The following is a 25709-nucleotide window of genomic DNA, read 5'->3' as shown; positions in this document are numbered from 1 at the left end:
GGGATAGAGACCAGATTGCACAAATGGAGCGCATTTTGGAGGCGATACGGAATAAAAATGAGGACTTGGAGGCGAGGTCGCGCCGCAACAATGTTCGCATTGTGGGCCTGCCGGAGGCTACCAATATGGGCCGCATGGAGGACTTTGTGGAGAGCATGCTGTCGTATCTGTTTGCAGGCGAGCTCTCCCAGATGCTGGTGGTTGAGAAGGCGCACAGATCCTTGGGGCCTCAGGCTCCGCCGGGTACTCCTTCGTGCCCAATTATAGCGCGCCTATTGAATTATCGAGATACGGTTCTTCGTTTGGCGAGGGAGAGGAAGCCGCTGGTATACAAAAACTCAGAACTCAGTTTCTTCCCTGATTATACCCCGGGCATACAGGCGCTGCAACGTGCTTTTTTAACGACCAAATGATTGTTGAACCAGGCTGGAGTCAGATTTTCCTTGCTGTATCCTGCTAAGCTGAGGGTGCGGCATGAGGGGAAGGTACTGTACTTCACGGACCCAAACCAGACAGCCAGGTTTGCTCAGCGGTTGCCTAGGCGGCCGGGGGCTGTGGGGCCAGGGGAGTCGGGAGCTGAGAGTGCTGCCTTGAGTGACAATGACTAGTTGGCTCGCTGCTGGGCTGGTGGTACTGGCTGAAGCTGCTGAGGTGCGCGGATTCGCCTCCGTGCATGAAATCACCCGGAGTACAGCTTTGCTGTTCGGCCCATGTGCCCCTCTTCCCTAGTGCATACTGGGTGAAGAGCTGATAGGCCGGCTATCGCCCCTAGGATGAGTCCTGATAGTTGTGCTTTTGATTTAAAGGGGTGGGTTTTGGGGTTGAGTGGGTGGGTTTTTGAAATGGTCCAACTGGGGGGCCTGAGTGGGAGGGGGTGGGAGCGGGCTTTGTTGGGTTGCGGGTCATCTGTTCCTTATGTTGCTATGGCTGTTTTCTTTCAAGTCCTTGGCAAGTGGGGCTGGGCTTCCTGGCGATGTGATGTATGCGTGTGGGGGAGAGGTGGTGGCTGATAGTGTGACTGCGGTTCGGGCTTGACGTGGAATGTGAGTGGGCTCAATGACAGGCGGAAGGCGCGGCTGGTGGCAGCGTATGGTAAACGGCATGGAATTTATATTTGTATGCTGCAGGAGACCCATCTGGTGGCGTCTGCGCTGGGCAGACTGAGAGCTGGGTGGGCTGGCGAGACCCACTGCTCGACATACTCAAGTTACGCTCGTGGAGTGGCAATCTTGTTGCGCAAGGGTTTGCAGTGGCGTACCTGTGATGTGATTGTTGACCCAAATGGCAGATATGTCCTACTGAGTGGTACGCTGTCTGAAAGAGCCTGCCGGCTTGTTGCTGTTTACGGGCCGAATGTGGATTTTAACGTGACTTTGGATTCTAGGATGGATTGCGAGAGTGTGGCCAGAGTGCAGCATGTTACGGCAGCAAAGTCGCTGGCGGCGGTGATGCAGAGTGGTGCTTTAGTAGATCTGTGGAGGCAGAAGCATGGAGATGCTAAAGAGGGTACGTGCGTGAATTACGTTCACGGTAGCTGGTCCCGTATTGATCGCTGGCTGGGCACCAGAGATGTGGAGGCCTGGACGAGATCGGTAGATCATCTTCCTCGCACTCTGTCTGACCACTCGCCGGTTAGATTGGTGTTGGAGGTACCCAGCGAGTTGGGCCAGTCATTCATGTGGCGGTTGCCCTGCGGGGCACTCCGTGATGCTGCCTTTCGGGCGGACGTGCGAGAGGCTATTGTGTTGTTTTTCACTGAGAATCGGGGTTCAGTGAGGTCGGCCGGTACATTATGGGAGGCATTTAAGGTGGTCATTAGGGGAATATGCCTCTCGAAACAGTATGGAACATTGAAGGCCCTTTGGCGGGAGATGGCTGACATAGAGGGGAGACTTGTGGAGTTGGAGCGGCGTCTGACTGAGAGCTGGTCGGGTGAGGTGCTAGCGGAGATCCGACGAGAGGTGTCCTTGTATGAGGAGGCTTCCCTCAGAGAAGTTTGTTTTACGGGGAGGCATACGCGGTCTCGCCGCTATGGAGAGGGAGAGGGAGAGAGAGCTGGGCGTGCGCTCGCTGATATGATGCGCAGGCCCTGGGCCAGTAACTATGTCACTGAGGTTGTTGGCACTGAGGATGAGAGGGTGACTGGGACGAATGGTGTAATGTAAGTTTTTTGTATTTTGCGCAGCTGTATGCTGCCCCAGAGGGCCTGGACGCGGCGGATGCGCAGACGTTTTTTTCGGATATTGCACTTGTGTGGTTTGATGATGCACACAGGTCGTACCTGGATGTTCCGTTTTCTGTGGAGGAGGTGACGGCGGCGATCCGCAGCCTGCCTGGTGATAAGTCTCCTGGTACTGATGGCCTGACTCCAGCGTTTTATAAGGAATATGCGGATATCCTCGCCCCGTGCCTCCTGGAGGCATACGCGGAGTCCTTGGAGACTGGGTCCCTTCCTGCTTCACTCCGGGAGGCACTGATAGTAACGATTCTTAAACCTGGAAAGGATCCGGCTCGATGCGACTCGTATCGCCCACTCTCTATGATTAACATTGACAACAAAATCCTGGCTAAAATGATTGCTGCACGTTTGCAGCCGCTCCTTCCCAAACTGGTGCTCCCGGATCAGTCGGGATTTGTCCCCGGGAGGTCCACATGTCACAACTTGCGCACATTCTTCGCGGTGGTGGGCTCTTTGGGTGCGGAGGACAGGGCGTTGGCGGTGTTTCATGATGCTGCCAAAGCTTTTGACAATCTGGAATGGGAGTATATGTTTGCACATCTGGCCCGGGTGGGTCTTAGCGTGCGGTTCGTGCAGTTGATTAGATTATTGTATACCCTGCCTACTGCTCGGTTGCGTCTCAGCGGGTGCGTGTCGGCCCCATTTCCTGTTGCTCGCGGTACGCATCAGGGTTGTCCGCTGTTCCCGCTACTTTTTGCGGCGGCGATGGAGCCTCTGGCGGCGGGGCTGTGACAGAAGTATAATGATAAGGGTTTGCAGTTCCGACAGAGGCCTATCTTGGTATCTACGTATGCTGATGATATTGAGCTATACGTGCGGAATCCCGATCGAAACTTGGATATTTTATTGGACGAGATCGTGAACTTTGGCACCTTTTCCGGCATCACGATCAACTGGTCGAAGTCGGTGGTCTTGCCTTTGACTCCGAGCGTGGCGAAGTTCGATTCGCGGTACCCCATGGCTTGGGCGGAGGGCCCGGTGCGCTATTTCGGAGTTCAGCTGAGCTGTGATGTTGATACACTTTGGCTGGCTAATTACGGTGCTGCAATGTCGTGGCTAGAGGAGAAGATTGAGACTTGGCGCTCCCTACCATTATCGTTAATTGGGCGTATCGCTATTACGAAGATGGTGATTCTTCCTAAATTCCTGCATCTCTTCGTTAACCTCCCACTTCCGCTCGCGCAGGGTTTCCTGCGACGCCTGCACTCTGCGCTGATTCGCTTGGTATGGGCGGGTCGCCGGGCCCGCATCTCTTGGGAGAGGCTGACGCTGCCGTTCGAGATGGGTGGGCTTGCTGCTCAGGATCTGGAGTTATACTATAACTGTGCGCAAGCGCACTTTGCATACTACTGGTTGCGTCCGATTCGATGCTTGCCGCATCTGGCACCCGAGAGCGATGCGGTGTGGCCGGATGGGTTGTTGCGTGTGTTTGGGGGCCAGGATCGGTCTCGACCTAGGGGAGTTGACACAGTGGCATTTACGGCGAGAGCGTGGGGGATGCTGATGCAGCGTTCTGGTGTTAATGTACCGTTTGCTCCTTCGTTGCCCGTTATGGCGGTTGCTGATGCTCAGATGTTCCAGGACGGAGGTGTGTGTGGTTTTCTTCGGGAAGCCGGCTTGACGGGACTGGGGGACTGGTTTGTGGATGGTCGCCTGATTAACCTTTCGGAGGTACTAGATGACAGTGGCGGGACGGCGTTGCAGCGAATGTATGCTCTCAGGGTTAGGGCTTTGCTGCGGGCTCGATTTCCAGGCTTGCCGGAGGCGCCCATGGAGTTTCATGCTCTGGAGGAGCTGTGCTGCGCGCGGTCGCGAAGTAAGCTAGTTACCAAACTGTATAACTGCATACAGGAGCAGAGAGGCGGCTCTGGGGAGTCTTCTAGGGTCAGGTGGGAGAGAGACGTGGGGGAACCTATCACAGAGGCAATGTGGCGAGGCTGCTGTGCCCACATGAGTGCTGTCCCCGAACTATAGGCTACGGCTGCTGCATTTTAAGTTTTTGTATCGTTTATATTATACACCCAGCAGGCTCCACTCCATGGGTCTGCGCGCGGATGCATGCTGTGAGCGCTGTCATGCGCCGGACGCAGGTTTCATGCACCTGTCGTGGGAATGTGCGGAAGTTCACGCTTTCTGGGTGGAGGTTTTGCACACAATTGCTGTGGTAACTGGCTTTGAGATACCCATCTCCCCTAGGGTTGCGCTGCTTGGGTGTGTGAATGAGATTAACGGGCCGCATAGGCGGCTGGCTGGCTTACTTTTGCTATTGGCCAAGTGCAGGGTTGCCATTTGCTGGGGAAGGGGGCGGGCGCCGCGTAGGTCTGAATGGCTGCGGGATGCTGCCTTTTGTTAGGATGGGTTGATGGTCTTTTGGGAGCTTATGCCTGAAGGTTCCCGGCCGAGGGATATCTGGGCTCCACTGCGTGAGTACCTGATGTCCAGGAATGAGTAGGCGGAATGATGAGTGTTTGCCGCGTTTGATGCTTTCCCCTGCTCCCCCTCATTGGGTTAAGGATTGTGTATAGTTGAGGTCGGCTGGTGTAGCCTGGCTTGTGCGCCCTACCTGCCTTTCTTGTTTTTCTTTTTGTTGCTTCACCCCTCTTTTGTTGGTCTATTGACTTCGATGTCAGATACGACAATCACTCCTGGACTGGATATGCGGACTGTGTCGACTGGAAGTCCGGGGGTTGGGCCGGAGATGTGGCTCCCGCTCTTGATGCACACTGCTAGAAACGCTTGGAGTTTTGCTGAGCGGGATAAATCCTGAAGTTGAGGAGGGTTGTAGTATGTACAGTCTGTTGTTATAATGGGGGGGGGGGACCGTTTGTGATGTTGCTTGTTCTGTATTATGCAATGATCAATAAAATAAAAATATATATTAAAAAAAAAAAAAAACTATACTCCTAAATTTTATACCACAGCACTAGTAATATACAATCTCCATCCAAGTTTGGAATACATACTAATCGTTGTTGACACTGTTGGTAGGGTCGATGTTGGTTTACTCTTAAACACTCAATTCATTTTATTATACTATTAAACAACCAATAGGTTTATGAGAGAACTCGGTTCAGTATAATAGGTATCAGATTCAATCCTTCAATAATAGTATTTTCACAAACGGCTTTATAGCTCTCTCATCATTCCAGAATACGTTTCACCTCACAGTTTGGTTCTTGATGTGCTGGAAGTATGCAAGCTGCTGTTGCTCTTTCTACCACTAGGCTACTACTTGTTATGATTGCCATATGTTCAAGTTAATTACTCTGTCTGATGCTAGAACTGTTTAGGCTATGGCCACTCAAGGTTTCCACAGCCCACTGTCAGTTTTTGGGGAGGCAAGGAAGGGGGACACGGGAGGTGTGGGCATGGTCCAAATGACATGTATTTCTTACATGCACATTCTAAATCCCTTTTACTCTTTCCTTCCTCTATGTGCTACTTTTCTGGAGACCTGATCGACACACTAACATTTTTATTGCTATACTTTACAACCGCTCTAAAACCCCTTTAGACTCAACAATATGGCAACTCCATAACAGGACATACTAACTACACTGCTACATGTGTACTCACTAATATCATTGATTACAAAACTTTCAATTTCTCGCTGATGAATAATGTCAAGAGATGGGTGATCGCTAATTACACAGGTTCAAGGCTTTTAATTGTAATCAGCATTAGGTGGTGCACCAACAGGTGATGAAGCCAAGATTTTGGACTGGTCTAAATAAAGAATACGTGAAATTCCACACAAAGTTTGGATAATTCTAAAGGGAGCCTTATCTCCAGTGGGGTCAGAAATGAGTATTTCCTCTTGCAAATATAGACCGAATGAATCCTATGCACAAATGGAAATCCTTCAAAGTCAAAACACTCTAAATCTAATTTGGTGTTTATACAATCCAATAGGCCTTGGATTACACCCTCTATCACCTCCACAATATTTTTACTAGAATAGACTAACTTCTTGTAAATTACATTCTAACCCTGAAATCAGTGTATCCGAAGTGAAAACCTATGATAATATCTGTCCATGTCTGAATCCCTCTCAACTTCAACACTGACTAATCTGCACTTCGAGTGAACACAGAGGATGAAAGAGGAAGTCCTCAGTGGTCTAGAGTCCAACGATGAAACACTTACCACAATTAAAATGTTTTTAACAATAACAAGGGCATAAAGATTGGGTTAAGATTGCTTATTGACTTAGAAATCATTTACCTCATCGTCAAGAACAACAATTCATAAGACTAATTAAAACCAGATCATTATAAATATATTTCACCAAAAGTCACTAAATAGCAGCGGGAGCCTGGATTCTCAGCTGCTCACCGCAAGAATGACACCCGCACCGTCAACAACTCGAAAGGTATCTTCTTTATTTATGATGTGAAGTACAAAATGCAGAAAGTGCTAATCCAGACAATATATATATATATATATATATATATATATATATATATATATATATTTATATGGAAAATGTCACTTACCCAGTGTACCTCTGTTCGTGGCATGAGACGCTGCAGATTCACATGCTGTGCATTATCCTGCCATCTAGTGTTGGGCTCGGAGTGTTACAAGTTGTTTTTCTTCGAAGAAGTCTTTTCGAGTCACGAGACCGAGGGACTCCTCCCTCTCGGCTCCATTGCGCATGGACGTCGACTCCATCTTAGATTGTTTTCCCCGCAGAGGGTGAGGTAGGAGTAGTGAATATAGTAATTGTGCCCATGCAATGGAGTAAGTATGTATGTACCTTAAAAAGTATATTTACAAACTTACAAGTTTACAGTTTTTACAGTTTTGAACCAACTTATAACGGCTACAGGCTGCCAGGGAGGTGTGAGGGCGCATGTGAATCTGCAGCATCTCATGCCACGAACAGATGTACACTGGGTAAGTGAAATTTTCCGTTCGATGGCATGTGTAGCTGCAGATACTCATGCTGTGCATAGACTAGTAAGCAGTAATCTTCCTAAAAAGCGGTGGCTTAGCCTGTAGGAGTTGGAGTTGTTTGGAATAATGTTCGTAGTACAGCCTGTCCTACTGTGGCTTGTTGTGTTGTTAACACATCTACACAGTAATGTTTTGTGAATGTATGAGGCATGGACCATGTGGCTGCCTTACAGATATTCCACTGTTTGGTTTAGGTGGAATGCTTGTATTTCGCTTACTCTTCTAAGAGAAGTGATAACTTAGAAGGTAGCCTTCCTAATAGCTAAGTATTGCATTTCACAAGAGTGCATGGGTTCAAATGGTGGTCCCAGGAGTCGTGTTAATACAATATTGAGGTTCCACGAAGGTACTGGTGGTGTTCTCTGGGGTATAATTATTTTTAATCCTTCCATAAATGCTTTGATGACTGGGATTCGAAAGAGCGATATTGAATGTTTAATCTGCAGATATTGCTGTGAGATGTATTTTAATAGAAGAGAATGCTAGGTTAGATTTTTGTAAGTGTAATAAGTAACTTACAATGTTTTTTGCAGAAGCATGTAGTGGTTGAATTTTATTATTGTGGCAGTAGTAAACAGAGATCCTCGTACTCAGCTCCACCCCCTCTGCCTGGGATGATTCCTGGTGGCCAACACCTCAATGAAACGCCCCTACCGACCACACACGCAACCTGGGCATTATTCTGGACCCCATGCTTTCCATGACCCGTCAAGTCCGTGCCGTTTCATTGGCATGCTTCCACACTCTGAGCCTCCTTCAGAAGAATATCAAGTGGATCCCCAACAAGACAAGAAGGACGGTCACCCACACGCTTGTCAGCAGCAAACTGGACTACGGCAACGCACTCTAAGCTGGCATCACAATGAAGCTTCAAACAAGACTACAGAGAATTTAGAACGCAGCATTCAGACTCATCCTGGACATCCTCTGCCACACCCAACACGTCTGCCCACCTCAGGGACCTGCACTGGCTCCTGGTCGACAAAAGCATCACTTACAAGCTATTGACACACACACCTACAAGGCACTGCACAACATCAGACTGGCCTGCCTCAACCACCGCCTGATCTACTACACCCCCACCAGGCAGCTCCAATCCTCCCAACTCGCCCTCGTCGCCATCCCCAGAATCAGGAACAGCACAGCTGGAGGCAGATCCTTCTTTTACCACACAGCCTGGACATGGAACACACTTCAACTCAACCTCAGACAGGCCACCTCGCTGAAGCAGTTCAGGAAGGATCTCAAGACGTGGCTCTTCGAGTGAGCAACACGCCCCAACAGCACCTTGAGACCCCATGGCTGATAAGCCGTGCTTTGCAAGTTCTGACTGATTGATTGGGCATGTGCTGAGAGAGTGACTGAAGAGAGAATTCTGGTACGATAGCAAACTGGGATGAGAAAGTCAGCTTTATTGATTTGGGGTGTGAAAGGGTCTGAGCACATGGTGAGTTGGCTCCTATCAGTATGTGTATTAGCTCGATGGGAAATACGGGTCACAAAGTACAGTGCTTTACTGAGATGTTGCACAGCATAAGAATTATAAAGAAAGAGGGCGTGGACCTCAAAATATAGCTGTCACACTATTTTTAATGTCTGAGATTTTACAGAAGAAATAGGATGCAAAGTTATCAGTTGAGGAGGGTGAGTAAAGAGTGGAGAATGATTGTGAAGTAGAGGTGATTAGGGAGTGTTTGTAATGAGGAGGGCATGTGTTATGATTTTGTTAGATGAACACTGCTACATGCAGCCTTATGAGTAGACTTGAACTATGAAAACATATCTATTGCTAAAGGTCTTGCTCATTTTATTTTGGTTTCATGTGATTCTTTGTTATTTCTCCTATTTTTAATGTTCTAATTTTATTGTTTTTAGAATTAGTATTTATTAGTTTTGAATTTTATGTAATTGTGAAATAGCCTTCTTATTTAATGTTTGTTATTGAACAAGAGAGGATGTGTGGATGTGTTATGATGGTGCTTTAGGTTCTAGAATGGGAGCGGAGGCCAGATTCGGAGGAAGACGGTTGACGCGAGGGAGATTAATGGCTGAACGCCAGGTTGTGTCGTCTTGGAATTAAACTCATGTCTGAAGCAATAAACCCGTCTGAGAAGTATTTACAACAGCATGCTTATCTTACTATAATGTTTTCATTTGGATGGGTTGTCCTCCACCTGAGAAGGAGGACTGCATGCACTACGATTTTTAATACCGAAATAAGTGGGAGCGAGGGGCTGCTAGGATGAAAGTACAAAAAATCAAAAGTATAAGCCAAATGAAGTCCTCGGTGTGTTGTTGAATTGGTCTAAAGATGTGCCTTTCAGTATTTATTACAAGTTGTTGTGTATTTGATTGAGAACTGACGGGAGGGTGCTCAGTGAGTGTGGTTCTTCGGTAGGGGTCTTGAGTGGAAGCTGTGGCATGATTGAGGTGATGGCTGACATGTATTTGACGGCACAGTCTGAGGGAGATGGACTACTGGTAGGTGATGAGTGTACTAGAGTATACGGGACAGTATGATTACGTTAAGTGGGTAGCAATGAAATACATAACAGGAATCTGATTAATGATGTCCAACCTCATTCTTAAACTCTTATAATAGGCATTTCACCTACAGATGCTACTGAATTCAAGGATGAAATAATGAAGAAATGCTATGTACTTGTAATCGTAGCTCTGCATCATTAGCCTTGTTAATGAATTCATAAATATAGGACCAAGAGGAAGGTTTCTTTGCAGGACAGTGTTAACTCAAGATGTGTACACAATCATGAGAACTCCAAAATGAAGTGTTTCGGAGGGAGCTGCTGTGCCCTGTGAGATCACAAGGGGTCAGCCTCAAGGCAAAAGTTGACAGTGTTGTTTGTTCTTTACTCTTGCGGACTAATGCCTGTTATTTTTTAGTTTTGCTTTACTGAAATTTAAGTGCAAAGCAAGCGTTGTCAGATGACTTTTTAATATGACTCTCTTTTTTGTGAAATATGCCTAAAGGTAGGCACACGCATAAGTGTAAATAAAAAGAAAATTAGTTACTTACCTGTAACTGTACTTATCCAGTATTGGTATCTTTCATAGATTCATATGCTTGAATTATCCCTGTGGTCGAGGTGGGAGTCCCACGTTACCCTTAATATAAATTGCAGTAATTGTATTACACTATGCCTCAATGGCCTATACATGTTCTTTTCTAAAAAAAAAGAACCTAATCTGAACTAAAACCAATCAGGCGACAGTACCCGCTAGAACACTCCTAACAGAGGCTGTTTCCCTCAGATTTTACCGTACAAGTGTGAAGTATATAGTCTTTAAAAATAAGGGGAGCCTCTGAGGGGAGGAGGGTGTGTCTCAAGTGAATCTATGAAAGATAACAATACTGGAGAACTACAGTTACAGGTAAGTAACAAATTTTCTTCTCCAGTATTAAATCTTTCATAGATTCACATGCTTGAATTAGAGTAGCGAGCAGTTACATAATTTACCTCTAGCCATAACCTCGATAACAGGAAAGATGCTACATTCAGTGAATATCAGAAAGCAATCTACACATGTATTGAGAATGACAAGAACCAAATAATAATAATAATTATAATATGAATAATAATAGCAATAGGAACATTAAGAACGTTAACATTCACCCAGTAGAGAACACAAACCCTTTCAAGTGGAAGGTGGGATAACCAGAGAAGCTCACCTTAATGGAATAGATGTCTCAGTACTGCTTGCCCAACGGCCGTATCTTGTTCGTCCCATCTAGGCAGTAGTGCTTTGTAAATGTATGCAGGCTGGACCATCTTGGTGCCCTGCAAATGTGATGCAGGGGTACTCTCGCGAACAGTGCCGCTCACGTGGCTACCGCTCTAGTAGAGTGGGCTTTAACCTTACTGTGGAGCGATTTTCCTGTCTGGGCATGACAAAATTGTATAGCTAATCTGATCCACCTGGCAATGGTCTGCTTAGATATCGCAGAGCCCTTTCTTGTATCTCCTTATGCTACGAATAGCTGGTCCGATTTCCGAATGCTATGTGTTCTTTGAAGATAGAACTTTAAACACCTTCTTATATCTAACGAATGCAGCGCTTTATCCACAACCGTCTGTGGGTTAGGAAAAAACAATTTTAAGACCACTGGCTCCTTTAGATGGAAGTTTGATGGTACTTTTGGTATATACTTAGGATTTGTTTGAAGTGTAACACCATTTGGAGTAAACTGAAGAAAAGTGTCTTTGATGATGAAGGCTTGTATGTCACTCACCCTTTTTGCTGAAGTGAGAGCCAGTAAAAGCAATGTCTTCCAAGGGATGAATTTTAACTCTGACCTGTGGATTGGTTCGAAAGGAGGCTTCATGAGTTGTCCCAACACTATGTTTAGAGACCATAACGGTGGAAGCTTAAGTAGCGGTGGAAATACTCTAAAAAGTCCTGGGGAATTGTTTCACAATCCTGCCAGAATACAGTGAGGAGGTGTGCTGAGAACGGCGGAATCTTGAAATTGCAGCCACATGTACCCGTATTGAGGAGTAAGAAAGGCCAGATTTTGCTAAATGTAACAAATAAGGAAGTATTTGTTCTGGGGTCGACGACATAGGATGGACTCCTTCAGCAGCACACCACAAACAGAAACGCTTCCATTTTATTGGTGGTGTCTGCTCTGGCTTTGGCCAAGATTTCTCTACATTCCGATGAAATGTTTAAGGTGGAGTATTCATGGAATTCAGGAGCCAGGCCGATAAGTGTAGAGATGAAGGATCCGGATGCTTGACTTGGCCCTGGTGCATGGTCAGTAGGGTTCGTGTCTATCTGAGTCGAACATGTGGTTATTCCGAACACAGAAGGAGTTTTGAGAACCAGACCTGCCTGGGCCATTTGGGTGCTACTAGGAGGAGACGACATCCCTCTTCTTTCATTTTGTTGATCACTCTGGGCATGAGCAGAATCGGGGGGGAAAGCATAGGCTTAGATTCCTGACCATCTCATCAAAAAGGCATTTCCTCACAACCCTTTTTGGGGATGCCAGCTTGCGTAATATCGGCATTTCTTGTTCTTGTATGTGCCAGAAAGATCCAGATTTGGCTTGCCCCACTTTTGAAAAAATTGGTTGAGAACTTGTTGGTCAAGTTCCCACTCTTGCTAAGGGAAGAATGCCCTGCTCATAGTGTCCACTAGGAGGTTGTTTTGCCCTGGCAAGTGTTCTGCTTTCAGAGAAATTTGGTTCTCTATGGCCCATTCCCAATGATCTGAGCTTGACGTGAAAGCTGCAAAGACTTTGTGCCGCCCTGTTTGTTCAGTTAAAACATACTTGTGGTATTGTCCATTCTGATGAGAATTTTGGGGTTCTGTATTCTTGGTAAGAAAGCCTTCAATGCCAGATCTATTGCTTTCGGCTCCAGTTGGTTTATGTAAAGCTGTTTGTCCTTTTGTGTCCAGTTGCCACTTATCCGCAGATCTTGAAGGTGGGCACCCCAACCTTCGAGCGATGCATCTGTTGTTGTTATATATTAAGGCACTTGTGGAAGATAATAAAGGCCCTTGGAAAAGTGGGTCTGTTTTTCCCACCAAGACATGGCAGTTCTTATTTCCGGTGTGATGAGAATTTGAATGTTGAAGGAGCCATTCACTTGGAGCCACTGAGTGTCTAGTGGCTCCTGTAGAGCCCGCATGTGCAGTTGGCAATTTGGGATCAGTGGAATACATGAAGAAATAATTCCCATTAATGATTTGTAATTCCGAACTGAAATAAACTTTCTTGTTGATCACTTTTGAGCTAGTTTAGAAATCTTTCGCTGTTCTCTTGAGATGGAAACACTTTGCTTTTGATAGTATCCAGTATCGCTCCTAGGAAATTAAGCTTCTGTATGGGATGAAAGATTGACTTGCGATAATTGATGGTAAGACCTAGAGTTTTGAACAACTGGAGGCAAGTGGATGTGTGGTTTACCACCTGAGTTCTTGTGGGTGCCTTTATGATCCAGTCGTCCATATATGGAAAGACTTGTATGCCCAGCTGGCTTATGTGAGCCGTTACTTGGGCTATCACTTTGGTAAAAATTCTGGGGGCTGATTTTAATCCGAATGGGAGGACACAAAACTGTAGATGGATACCAGCTACTTTGAACCTGAGAAATTTCAGATGGTTTCAATGTACTGGGATATCAAAATACGCGTCCCGGAGGTCTAGAGATGTCATGTGATCTCCTGTGTTCAAGACGCATACAATGTCTTGAAACGTTACCGTACGAAACATTTGTTTTTTCAGGAACTTGTTTGAGGACCTCAAATCTAGAATGGGACGCCAATCCCCCTAAGGCTTTTTTACTAGAAAAAAGCAGGAATAGAATCCCCAGTTCCTGTGCAGAGTTGGAACATGTTCTATTGCCCCTCTGAACATTGCATATACTTCCTTGAGGAGCTCTTTTAACCGTGCAGGTGGTGGTCCTGACGGAGGGGTATTTGGAGGCTTCAGAATTAATTCTTGAGTATGTCCCCTGGACACTATATCTAGTACCCACTTGTCTGATGTTATCCCCGACCACTGAAGGATGTGGTAAGAGATGCGACCTCCAATCTTTGCAACACAGGGGGGGTTGGTAGCTGGTATGACTGCATGGTCATTGTTTTCTACCCGTGTCTCTGCCACGGGCAGCGGTTCTTCCCCTCGTGGGGTGTCTATAGGCATCTGTAGGTGGTAATCTGTATTGCTTCTGGTGTTGTCCGGACTGCTGTCGAAAACCTGCTTGAGCCGTTTGGTATTGTGGTCTATATGTTTGGAAACCACAACAAAAGGAATAAACTTCCTCTGCCTCTAGTCCCTCGAAATGGCTGCCTTTTGTACTGCAACATACCTAGGGATTTGGCCATGTCTGTATCCGCCTTTATGGATTGTAACATTTCATCCATATGCTTGCCGAAGAGGCTTCCCCATCATATGCCATGTCAAGTATCCTACTTTGAACCTCTGGCCTAAAAGAAGTAGATTTCAGCCAGCCATGTATGCGCAACACCGCTGCCCTCGCCAGTTGTCTAAATCCCGTTAGTGAGATATCAATTGTGCAATCAATCACTTCGGCTGCGATCCGCTCTCCCTCCCGCAACTCTTTCTTTGCCTCTAGTTTAGCGTCCTCGGGCAAGAAGTCAATGTAAGAGGACATGTCTGCCCACATTTGGCGATCATATCTGCCTAGAATGACCAACGAGTTGGCAGCTTTGACTGTTATTGCTGCTATTGAGGAGAACCTTTTCCCTATGTTGTCCAGACGGCATCCTTCTCTATCTGGCGGGGGTGTTATTGGTGTTGAAGGGTCCCCCTTCGACGGGTCCCCCTTCGACGGGTCCCTCTTCGACGGGTGCCTCGTCGACAGGTGCCTCGTCGACAGGTGCCTCGTCGATGGGGTCTTCGCTTTGTGTCTCGTCGATGGATCTGATGTCGAAGGAGTCTTAGGTGGTTTGTCTCCCGTCGACTATTTCCCCGTCGGCACGTGCATATCTGATGGCTGAAAAGTCGTCGATGGTGTGTGGATTTTATCTGTGATGATCATGGTCGACGAAAGTGGCGACAACATGACTATCATAGGGGACACTGCCATGGTGAACGTCGACGTTATCGTCGTTAGTGTAGACGTGATTGTCAACAGTATTGTGGTCGACAAGCCTTTTTCGTCAGTCTGAAAAGTATTTTCCCGTTTTTTTGCTCAGCGACAGAGAAGCACTTTTTGGAGGTGCCTTTTTCCCCCAAAGGTGTTGCAGGGTCCGAGTAGACCTTTTTAAAGGCTTTTAACCAGGTTTCAGACAATGATGAGGCAGAGCTTTCTTGTCCTTTTTGTTTTTCTAAAGAAAGGTATTTAGATTTTTTTAAAACTTTCTTTGGAGGTACTGCAGAAAGTTTTTCTTCACCTTTATGCCTTTTTAGGGACTGAAGTCTGTGAGGAGGCTTCACTCTCTTCAGAAAAAGGGTATTCCATACCCTTCTGCTTTTGTAGCCATAACAAAAGTCTACTCTCTCTGTCTTTCAGGGTTTTATGACTGAAGGTGCAACAAATCTTGCAATCTCTCACCTTATGGACGGTGACAGTATATGCACTTCTTGTGGGGGTCATCACTATGAAGTCTTTTTCTCCCGTAACTGTCACAATTTCTGAAAAGTCCTTTTTTAGTTTGTTGGGACATCCTGTCCACTGGAAATCTAAAATCTCTGAAATAAATTTTCCTGACAGAAACAAGAAGTTGAAACAGAGCTCTGGTAGACTCCCTTCACACGACGTGCGGAAGAAAATCTGAGGGAAACAGCCTCTGTTGGGAGTGTTCTAGAGGGTGCTGTCGCCTGATTGGTTGTAGTTCAGATTTGGTCCTTTTTTCTTTTTTTTTTTTTTAAAGAACATGGATAGGCTATAACAGTGTCTGTGTAGGCCAATGAGGTCCAGCATAATACAATTACTGCTATGTATATTTAAGGTTACCGTGGTACTCCCACTTCGACTACGGGGATAATTCAAGCATGTGAATCTATGAAAGATCCAATGCTAGAGAAATACATGTTTTCTCATTAAAAAAGTGTTTCATGTCCAGCTTGGGGTAGGAGCCATTCAAGGTTAATGAATATCAGTAAACATCACATTATGGAGAACATTTTTGCAATAACAAACTTCATGATACTCACGTCATCGACCCAAGAAGGAAGAGGAAGTAATTCATACCTGTTGAGATTCGAACCTGCAAGTACACGTCTATAGAAAGAAACGTAAATACCCCCACAAGTTCAAACATCAAGGCAGGACCTCTTGAAAAAGCAAACGCAATACCATAAATAGGGTAGAAGCCCTAAAAAGGAGCAGCAAATTGGCACGTGCATGGTCCAATAGTATCACAGCAGGTGCCGTCCTAGACTGATGCCCTAGATCCTTAACTTTAATAAAAGTGGTTGTTGCTTTATATGCTGCAGTCTGTAAAAGTTGAATATTTTATGTATTTACCCTAGATGCTTTTTGACTAGTGAACTTTACAGGAATAGACAGATTTATGCATCATACATTCGTCTTTCATTATGCAACTTCTGCGTTGTTAGCTTAAAAAAACCTACATCTGCATTTGAAATTTAGTGGACGACGCACTCAATGATGAGAACTGTTTGTGACCTAATCACAGGTTTAAACTCAAACATTTTCAACTCAATCTTTTCATACTTGCAAAGCCAATAAAATTAGTTTCTGGTTAGACAGGAAGATAATAACTGTTTAAATATACTGTGTAAAGTACTAGTTCTTAATGAAATAAAAAGGTTGCAGGAATGTTCTCAGTTCAATCAAAGCAAATTCCTCAGTTCATTATTACAGAAAGACTCCTGCCATGACCTGTGTCAGAGATAAAGTGGATGCAGCGAAGGGGGGCAAAGACCTTACTTAGTGTACAGGGAGTGCAGAATTATTAGGCAAATGAGTATTTTGACCACATCATCCTCTTTATGCATGTTGTCTTACTCCAAGCTGTATAGGCTCGAAAGCCTACTACCAATTAAGCATATTAGGTGATGTGCATCTCTGTGATGAGAAGGGGTGTGGTCTAATGACATCAACACCCTATATCAGGTGTGCATAATTATTAGGCAACTTCCTTTCCTTTGGCAAAATGGGTCAAAAGAAGGACTTGACATGCTCAGAAAAGTCAAAAATAGTGAGATATCTTGCAGAGGGATGCAGCACTCTTAAAATTGCAAAGCTTCTGAAGCGTGATCATCGAACAATCAAGCGTTTCATTCAAAATAGTCAACAGGGTAGCAAGAAGCGTGTGGAAAAACCAAGGCGCAAAATAACTGCCCATGAACTGAGAAAAGTCAAGCGTGCAGCTGCCACGATGCCACTTGCCACCAGTTTGGCCATATTTCAGAGCTGCAACATCACTGGAGTGCCCAAAAGCACAAGGTGTGCAATACTCAGAGACATGGCCAAGGTAAGAAAGGCTGAAAGACGACCACCACTGAACAAGACACACAAGCTGAAACGTCAAGACTGGGCCAAGAAATATCTCAAGACTGATTTTTCTAAGGTTTTATGGACTGATGAAATGAGAGTGAGTCTTGATGGGCCAGATGGATGGGCCCGTGGCTGGATTGGTAAAGGGCAGAGAGCTCCAGTCCGACTCAGACGCCAGCAAGGTGGAGGTGGAGTACTGGTTTGGGCTGGTATCATCAAAGATGAGCTTGTGGGGCCTTTTCGGGTTGAGGATGGAGTCAAGCTCAACTCCCAGTCCTACTGCCAGTTCCTGGAAGACACCTTCTTCAAGCAGTGGTACAGGAAGAAGTCTGCATCCTTCAAGAAAAACATGATTTTCATGCAGGACAATGCTCCATCACACGCGTCCAAGTACTCCACAGCGTGGCTGGCAAGAAAGGGTATAAAAGAAGGAAATCTAATGACATGGCCTCCTTGTTCACCTGATCTGAACCCCATTGAGAACCTGTGGTCCATCATCAAATGTGAGATTTACAAGGAGGGAAAACAGTACACCTCTCTGAACAGTGTCTGGGAGGCTGTGGTTGCTGCTGCACGCAATGTTGATGGTGAACAGATCAAAACACTGACAGAATCCATGGATGGCAGGCTTTTGAGTGTCCTTGCAAAGAAAGGTGGCTATATTGGTCACTGATTTGTTTTTGTTTTGTTTTTGAATGTCAGAAATGTATATTTGTGAATGTTGAGATGTTATATTGGTTTCACTGGTAATAATAAATAATTGAAATGGGTATATATTATTTTTTGTTAAGTTGCCTAATAATTATGCACAGTGATAGTCACCTGCACACACAGATATCCCCCTAACATAGCTAAAACTAAAAACAAACTAAAAACTACTTCCAAAAATATTCAGCTTTGATATTAATGAGTTTTTTGGGTTCATTGAGAACATGGTTGTTGTTCAATAATAAAATTAATCCTCAAAAATACAACTTGCCTAATAATTCTGCACTCCCTGTATATGTGGTACAATAAAATACTGGCCCAGGCTAACTGCCATGGTGGTGGTGCACGAGATGATGCCCTGCTCAGCTCAATTAAGTAAACACGTGCTCTCCTCCCTCAGGGTGAGGGGCAGTGATGCCTCTCTAAAGAAATAAAAACTCTCCATCTGGGCCAAAGATATTAAGCTTATGGACAAGGGGCCAAGCCTCCAGGTCACAGGCACTAAAGACAGGTGTGGGCTAGATCGGACCAGTCAGGGGCAGTGGCCATCGGTGGCCACCGTTTTGAATTTCCCTCTCTCCCACGGTGAGCAACCATTGGTTGCTTCCATTGGTGGCGGGGTCGCCGGGCAGTCGTCAGGGGCAGCAGGGCATGTAAAGTAGCACGCAAGGTCACCCAGGTTACACATCGCTGCCCGGTGCCCCCTGACGATCGCTACTGCCACCCTTTTTTGCTGCTCGAGCAACAGAGTGCTTATTTTTCCCTCTCCGTTTGTGGACCCCTCCATGGACCTGCTGAAGGGTCACCTCCCTGGGGCTCATGATGCAGCAATAGGTGAAGGATGTTTTCCCCTTCTTTTTTCAGAGGGGACCCCTGTTGCCGTGTCAGGGACCTTTGTGTGGAGGCGGCCATGTGGGATCAGATGTGAGGTGGGGAGAGTCTGGCCGTGTGCTCCGAGGCTGATGGAGGGTGGGAGCAGCGGCCTCCTCTGGGGGTCGGTGCGATGTTTTTTAATGTCTGACGTTACTTTGACGGTATTGCTGCTTTGTGGTTCTTGTCACTTAGATTGTTGTTCAGTCGACGACATATCAAGGGTTCGAAATACATTAGGGCTGGATCGTTCTTCATCCTTTGGAGGTCGAGAAAATGACGCTTATTGACAAGGGAGTTAGGGCCATATTTATACTTTTCGACGCACAACTGCGCCAACGCAGTTGTGCGTCAAAAAATCTAACGCCGGCTAACGCCATTCTGAAACGCCATGCGGGCGCCGTATTTATTCAATGACGTTAGCCGGCATTAGCCGGCGGAGCTGCCTGGTTTGCGTCAAAAAAAATTACTTACACCAGGCAGCACCGGCGTAGGGTAATATGGAGCTTGGGCGTCAAAAAATGGGGCAAGTCAGGCTGAGGCAAAATTTTCGCCTCAACCCGATTTGCGCCATTTTTTTTTGACTCCCAACCCCCATTGAAATGACTCCTGTCTTAGCAAAGACAGGAGTCATGGCCATGCCCAGGGGACTTATGTCCCCTGGGCATGGTCATTGGGCATAGTGGCATGTAGGGGGGCACAAATCAGGCCCCCCTATGCCACAAAAAAAAAAAAGAAATATACTTACCTGAACTTACCTTAAGTTCCCTGGGATGGGTCCCTCCATCCTTGGGCGTCCTCCTGGGGTGGGCAAGGGTGGCAGGGGGTGTCCCTGGGGGCATTGGAGGGCACCTCTGGGCTCCTTCCGAGCCCACAGGTCCCTTAACGCCTGCCCTGACCAGGCGCTAAAAAACGACGCAAAAGCGGCTGGACGTCATTTTTTTTGACCCGTCCACTCCCGGGCATCATTTTTGTCCGGGAGTATAAATACGGCGCACATGCCTCGGAGTCATTTTTTAGAAGGGAATGCCTACCTTGCATATCATTAACGCAAAGTAGGTGTCCACGCAAAAAAATGACGCAAACTCCATGAACTTTGGCGCTAGACGCGTCTAACGCCAGAGTATAAATATGGAGTTCGTTTTGCGTCAAATTTGCGTAAAAAAAAACAACGCAAATCCGGCGCAAACAGAGTATAAATATGGCCCTTAGTAACTCCTGATTAGCAGTGCTGCGAAATGGTACAGTGTCCAGTGCAGTACATATACTACATACAATAAAAGCATGAACATTACGAGGAACATTCAGGTAAATTAGCTAGTAGAGCAACTTTCTGCATAGCTCACTGAAGTGGCCACTTGGAGGCGGAGCACTGTAAAAATAAATAGCTTTTGTAGTTTAAGTTGTAGAGTGGACCTATTTAATTTCAAACTTGTTACCTTAAATGCATGCCTTGCAAATGAGTGTTTCAGTAGTGGAATATAATGAGTATAATAAATATACAAAATAGAATGCCTATGCAGAAGATTGAAAGAAATACTCAGCAGTAACTACAGAATAAAATGCTTTAAGTGATACTGCTAGTATGGACGTACAGAATCCGAGTAACAAGAAACAATTATTACAACAGTATTGCTACTGCTTATACATACAGAGCACTCTAAGCTACTGTGGTTTCCCATAGGTGCCTTTATAAAACACATTTATCCAACTTCGGAAAAAATGAAACCTGTGCAGGTAGGTTCAGATCCTTCACTAGCAGCTTACACACACATCTCTGCAGCAGGTGTCCACGCCGTCTAAACTCTTTGGCGACGGAAACATATTTAGTACACGGGAGCAATGTTATGTGATGCGTTTTTTGTCAACCAAGTGAGTGCCAATAAATAAAAAATTTAGAGATCTCAGTGTGAAGGTGCAGTATTCACAATTAATCAAGTGTTGTGTAAAATTTCACATCAGCAGTTAAAGAAGGGCGCTGAAGGACCGTTCTAGACTATGAGGCTTCATTCGTTTAGTTACGATAGTTATTTGATTGCAGTTGCTCCCAAAGGGCATTAGGTGGCGTTGCTGTACAGCTGTTGGAGCTCTTTCTGACTGCAATTGTGTATATTCGGTTTCGCCATGGATTGTTTTTCGAACATTGCACACAAGATTAATGTGATCTTTTTGAGGAAAGCAGTGGAGGATTGAAAAAAGATTCGAAATTGAATCATCGTCTCCTAGTATTTCTTGTAAAGGGAAAATCTTCAGCATGCTTCAAATGTTCACATTGCTAACCTCATGCCGGCATTTACTGTGAGCTGCGCGATTTCCTGGTCAGTGGCAGTGGTTTTTCACTTCCCCAATTACTGATCAGTTATCTTTCACCCCTAGGATCTTTCCTAGGGGTGTATGTGTTTTATAGAGTGTGAACTTACCGTAGGTAGATACAAGGAAGATTTATTTAACTTGCAATTCAGAAAAGGCACATTTGTTCTTGTCTATGTGCAGCAGTTACCCCTCTTGCACATCTACTTGGGTTATTTCTACCTAAGATTAGTCTTTGACGTGCTCAGCTTGGACAGTCGCTTGGACCTCTCGTATGCTCGTGTTGAGCCTTTGTTCAACTCATGTACTTCATTTTGGGGGCTGGCTTAGCTCAGGCCTTTGCTCAGTTGGGTTGTGAACCTGTTTATTGTCTGTACACAGCGTAGTACCCTTGCTGGACTCGGATGTGCCTTGAAAGGATTCAAGCACCCTGCTGATGGGTCTTTGTTTTGGTCCTAGGTGTTAACCTGTTTGTTGTGTGTACTAGGCGTGGAGCACTTGCTGTCACTAGGGTGTACTGTGTATAGATTCACGTGTGGCGCCGAGGGGTCTTGGGTGCTAACAGGTTCTTGGTATTGATGTGTTTTGGATTTCTGTACTATCTTAGTTGTGGACATCTTTGTCTAGAGGGCATGCTTGGGGTGGTTTTGTGCGCTCTGAGCTACACTTGTACTCACTGGGTGTGCACTTCTTTCATGCATGTGGGTTTGTTACTAGTAATGTTTCCCTTCGGGTGGTGCATGCCCTCGCCTTGAGTGTGCTCATTTGTGTTTTAATTTATATTTGATGACTTCTCTTGTAGATCAATGAGCAGGCATCCTCCCCTGTTGTTTTTCAGTAGGGACTCCACTCGCCCAGAGCACACCTCTGTGGAAGACAAGTCTGTCTCGCTTCCTTTCAAGATCTGAGCTACACACACTCCAGAAATCCTTGAAGTAAGCCATAGACGCGATACAGTCCATGTTTATATTACATTTTTAACGTTGTCTTGCATGCTCTAAGAGTATTCTTTTTCACACATGTTGTGTCTCTATACTTTTAATGTGCAGCATATAACTCTTTTCAAATCCCTCCTGGACGTCTGGCTGTGGGGGAGTATTCAGGATGAGATATGAGTGAGCGCTCTGGAGATGAGTCTGAGGCTGTGTGAATTTCTCACCAGGCTTGAAACATCACATCACTTCTCAAACTTCACTGTGTCGCAGCAGAGCCCTTGCTTAAACGTCAGCTCCTGTTGGGGGATTTGCTGGTACAGCAGGAGTGCAGCTGAGGAACCTAGGAGGGGGCGACCACTTGGTCCCAGGGGTCCGTCGTGCTCAAATGCTGCACTTGTACTAAAGGTTACTTATGTTGCTGGCAATCATCCCGAGCTGCAGAATTTTTGTAGGAATCTTGGTATCGTCCACATGAGGACAAGTGTACATGAGTCGTTTAAACATATGTTAGTTTTGATAGACTGGCCAACACACAGGAGAGCTACTTATGGGTGGCTCGAAGGCTGCTAGTTAACCACAAGTCACTCCCTAGAGACACCTGGTCTACAATCATTGTTAACACTAAGTTCACCCCCTGTTAGGTGAGGGAGAGGGTCATCCCCTCATTCCCGGGAGAACACAACTTCACCCTGAAAGTTTGAGTGAAAAAGGGCTTCATGCTACCTAAAATGATGTAACTGCAATTGACTCGCACTTTTTTAATATGTCTAATGATACTTCTTTTATCTCCTTTCAAATCTGATCTTTAGGTTATATGGTTACAGCCAGTACATTGATCCTTGGTCACACTGCCAGGTGGTATTCGAAGTCAACTTCTGCCCAGAACTGGGTTAAAAGACAGGCCGGAAAAGCAGACCTTCTCTTCTACTGGGAAGTGAAGAGAGGTCTTTGTTGGAATGGGACATGCCAGCTTGCCCAGGAGGTCATAAACAAGGAGCTACAACACTCCACCATTGCATGGTCTCTTGTCATCCCAGGGAGTGGTTTCTACATGGGGCCCGTCTTTGGCAGGCCCGAATAAGATGGTCAGGCCATTTTGAAGATGGACAGTTGTCCTTCAACAGGGATAAAGTTTATTGTTTAGCCCAGGGGCAACAAGTCTGGTTTCGAAGGCCGTGATGGCTTCAGCTGCAGTCCTCAGTAACAGAATGTGGGGGGGTTGGGGGCCTGGTTGGTCGGGAAACCACCCAGGCCTGTGGCAGAGGAGGAGTCTTGTTTGGCCACTAAAAACAGGTAGACAACCTTGGCATCAAGAATATGTGTAGGCAAATTGTGGAAGAAAATGGATTGTTTCAGCATTTAGCTCAATCCGGGGCGGTGGTACTGCGGTCACTACCGGATGGCTGGGGACGCCCGCTGCCACGGTTGTCCATAGTCAGCCGGGGTACTCCATTACACAGCCCTGGTGATACGGGGGATGGTGGGTTGTTATAGGGATCAAGGTATGTCCCGGTTGGCCAAGGCTCACCTCCCAATGATTGCCAGGGGGAATTCCTGCATTGATAGCTCTGCATGGTTGTTTGGGGGTACAGCTGTTATACTGGCCTAAGCTCCCTCTGTCTTGAGGGGGCAAGTGAGTTGGCCTTGTATACGACAACGTATGGAGAGACCGGCAGGGTGTTGCCCTGGGTCCAAGTCAATTAAGTCAAGTCAGTTGAATCAGTCAGCACCACAAGGGCCTAAGGGTGGTCAATTAGGACTCCTTAATTTGATATGAAATTTAATGTATTCATGTATTAGCTATGGAATATATGATAGGAGATTTTATGTATTAGATATGCCCATGCAACCATTATGCTGTACTATATTTATTGTCATATTTATGTGGAAAACAAAACAGTTGTCATGTTTATGAAATGTAATAAATACGGCCGGAGAATGTTATATTCTCTAACACAAGAAACTGGCTTGCATTGGATCCTTCTCGTATAATTTGCCATATGAAGGGTGAGTAATTGTATGTCTGGTTGAGATATGACCGGTCTCGCTGCGGTTCCCCCACCTCCTCCAGTAGGGCTCTCAACCAACTATGTCTGATTTCTCGCGCATGAAAAATGGAAATACTAACAGAGTAACATACCTTCATCTTTTCGAGCTCCTGCAGTCGCTCTTCCAACTGTTCTTGCAATGTTTCTTTTTCGCTGCTCAGCTGGGCGTTGCGCTCCTTGTGAGACCGAATCATTTCTTTACAGCGCTGAAGTAAATTTTCTTGCCGTCTCACCCTCACCTGAAGACTTTCTAGGGTTTTTACGGTATCTCCACTCCCATCTGCAGACATAACAAGCATACTACTTTCATGCACCTATTTTAATCGTAATCTTTGCCACATACTTACAATTCAAGTCAATTTTAAAAGGGCAGACCACGCTGCTACAATCTGTTAACTTATATTCCCTGCTACCCATTGACCTATAGATATGGCACTGATGCCGCCAACACATTAATACTCAGTAGTGCACTCGTTATTAAAAAGCTACACAACAGCCTTCAAATTCCAAACAGATGCTGATGTGCACATGTACATGTCAGAAAAGAAAGATATCACGGGATTGGCTTAGAATACCATCATGATATGCAGGTAATTTGTTAATCACAGAAGAAGCAAAAAATAAACAGCGCAAATCATGAAGAATGACAAATGCATATATTACTTACAGATAATGTCATTACTCTGAGTCCAAACTTCCCTCTTCCGCTCATTACAAAATAAGGCATTCATGCCTTATTTCGTAATGAAAGGAACAGGGAAGGGGACGAAGAAGTAATGCTGTATCTGTACGGCCCCTGTAGAAATAGGTGGACGGTAATATGTTTTCTTAACCACCATATACACCATATATACATTGATTCACGCCCTCTCATCAAGCGGAAAAAGGTATGACTTGGGGTTGCTTAACCCACGCCTCGTTTAGCATTCCCACTGAGAGTGCAGGTTAGGCCCTGGAGATAACATTGGCAGCACTTGTGTGCACACTTTTCTATCCTGACATGATATACAATGATACACCCTAGATACATAAGCTACTGTTGTGGATGTCATATGATGCCATGTATATTAACAGACAAGTTCTGGTCACTAACAAAGTATAGTGTATGCTTAGCACAGTGCTGATCTAAACTGCATGGTGACTGAAAAATAACACTCGAAATAAACCTAATCATGTGGTGTTGGTTCTCATTCACATTACCTTGTTTCTGTTCTAATATGTTGCTTTGGGTCAAATTAAAGTGTATAAGAGCTTTTTGATTTGACTATATCTTTGGCGCTGTTTGACAAATCTTCATGACATTTTCCAAAAAAGTGTTGGGTTGGGTGTTGTTGTGCATGAAAAGTTTCGGGGTGATTCCTCAAGCGGTGGCCAAGAAAAAGGGGGGTGTCAACAAATGCGAGTTTACCATGTTAATTTTCTTAGAGATTTTAGACATGTCTGCAACCTGATCCGCTGAATGGAATTACACCAAATTTGGCAGGAAGGTAGCTTTTGGCCCAGAAAGCACACCTTTTGTTATTTGGTGTAAATCCATTCAGTAGTTTTTGAGATTTCAAAGAAAATCTAAATGTGTATATCCAGGTGCACAAGTAATTAGAGAATTCTCACGATTGCGTGCAGCGATTTGATTGGCTGCCAAAACTTCAATCAGTGTTTACACTCTTTGACAAATTTTCAG

General features: G+C 45.5%; 1 protein-coding gene across 3 annotated transcripts in view; it reads right to left on the bottom strand.

Moving 5' to 3' along the window:
- The window catches only part of GOLGA4 (golgin A4), a 758002-nt gene that overhangs the window by 484530 nt on the left and 247763 nt on the right, over window positions 1-25709 (bottom strand). For all 3 annotated transcript variants that reach the window (XM_069215119.1, XM_069215129.1, XM_069215138.1), the window contains one exon: window positions 24121-24308. In XM_069215119.1, the coding sequence (XP_069071220.1) occupies window positions 24121-24308 (188 nt within the window). The remainder of the gene's footprint in view (window positions 1-24120; window positions 24309-25709) is intronic.

This window comes from Pleurodeles waltl, chromosome 2_1, assembly GCF_031143425.1.
Source record: "Pleurodeles waltl isolate 20211129_DDA chromosome 2_1, aPleWal1.hap1.20221129, whole genome shotgun sequence".
Taxonomy (NCBI): Eukaryota; Metazoa; Chordata; class Amphibia; order Caudata; family Salamandridae; genus Pleurodeles; species Pleurodeles waltl.
The sequence above is the reverse complement of the archived record's forward strand: the minus strand, read 5'-3'. Positions and strand labels throughout refer to the sequence as shown.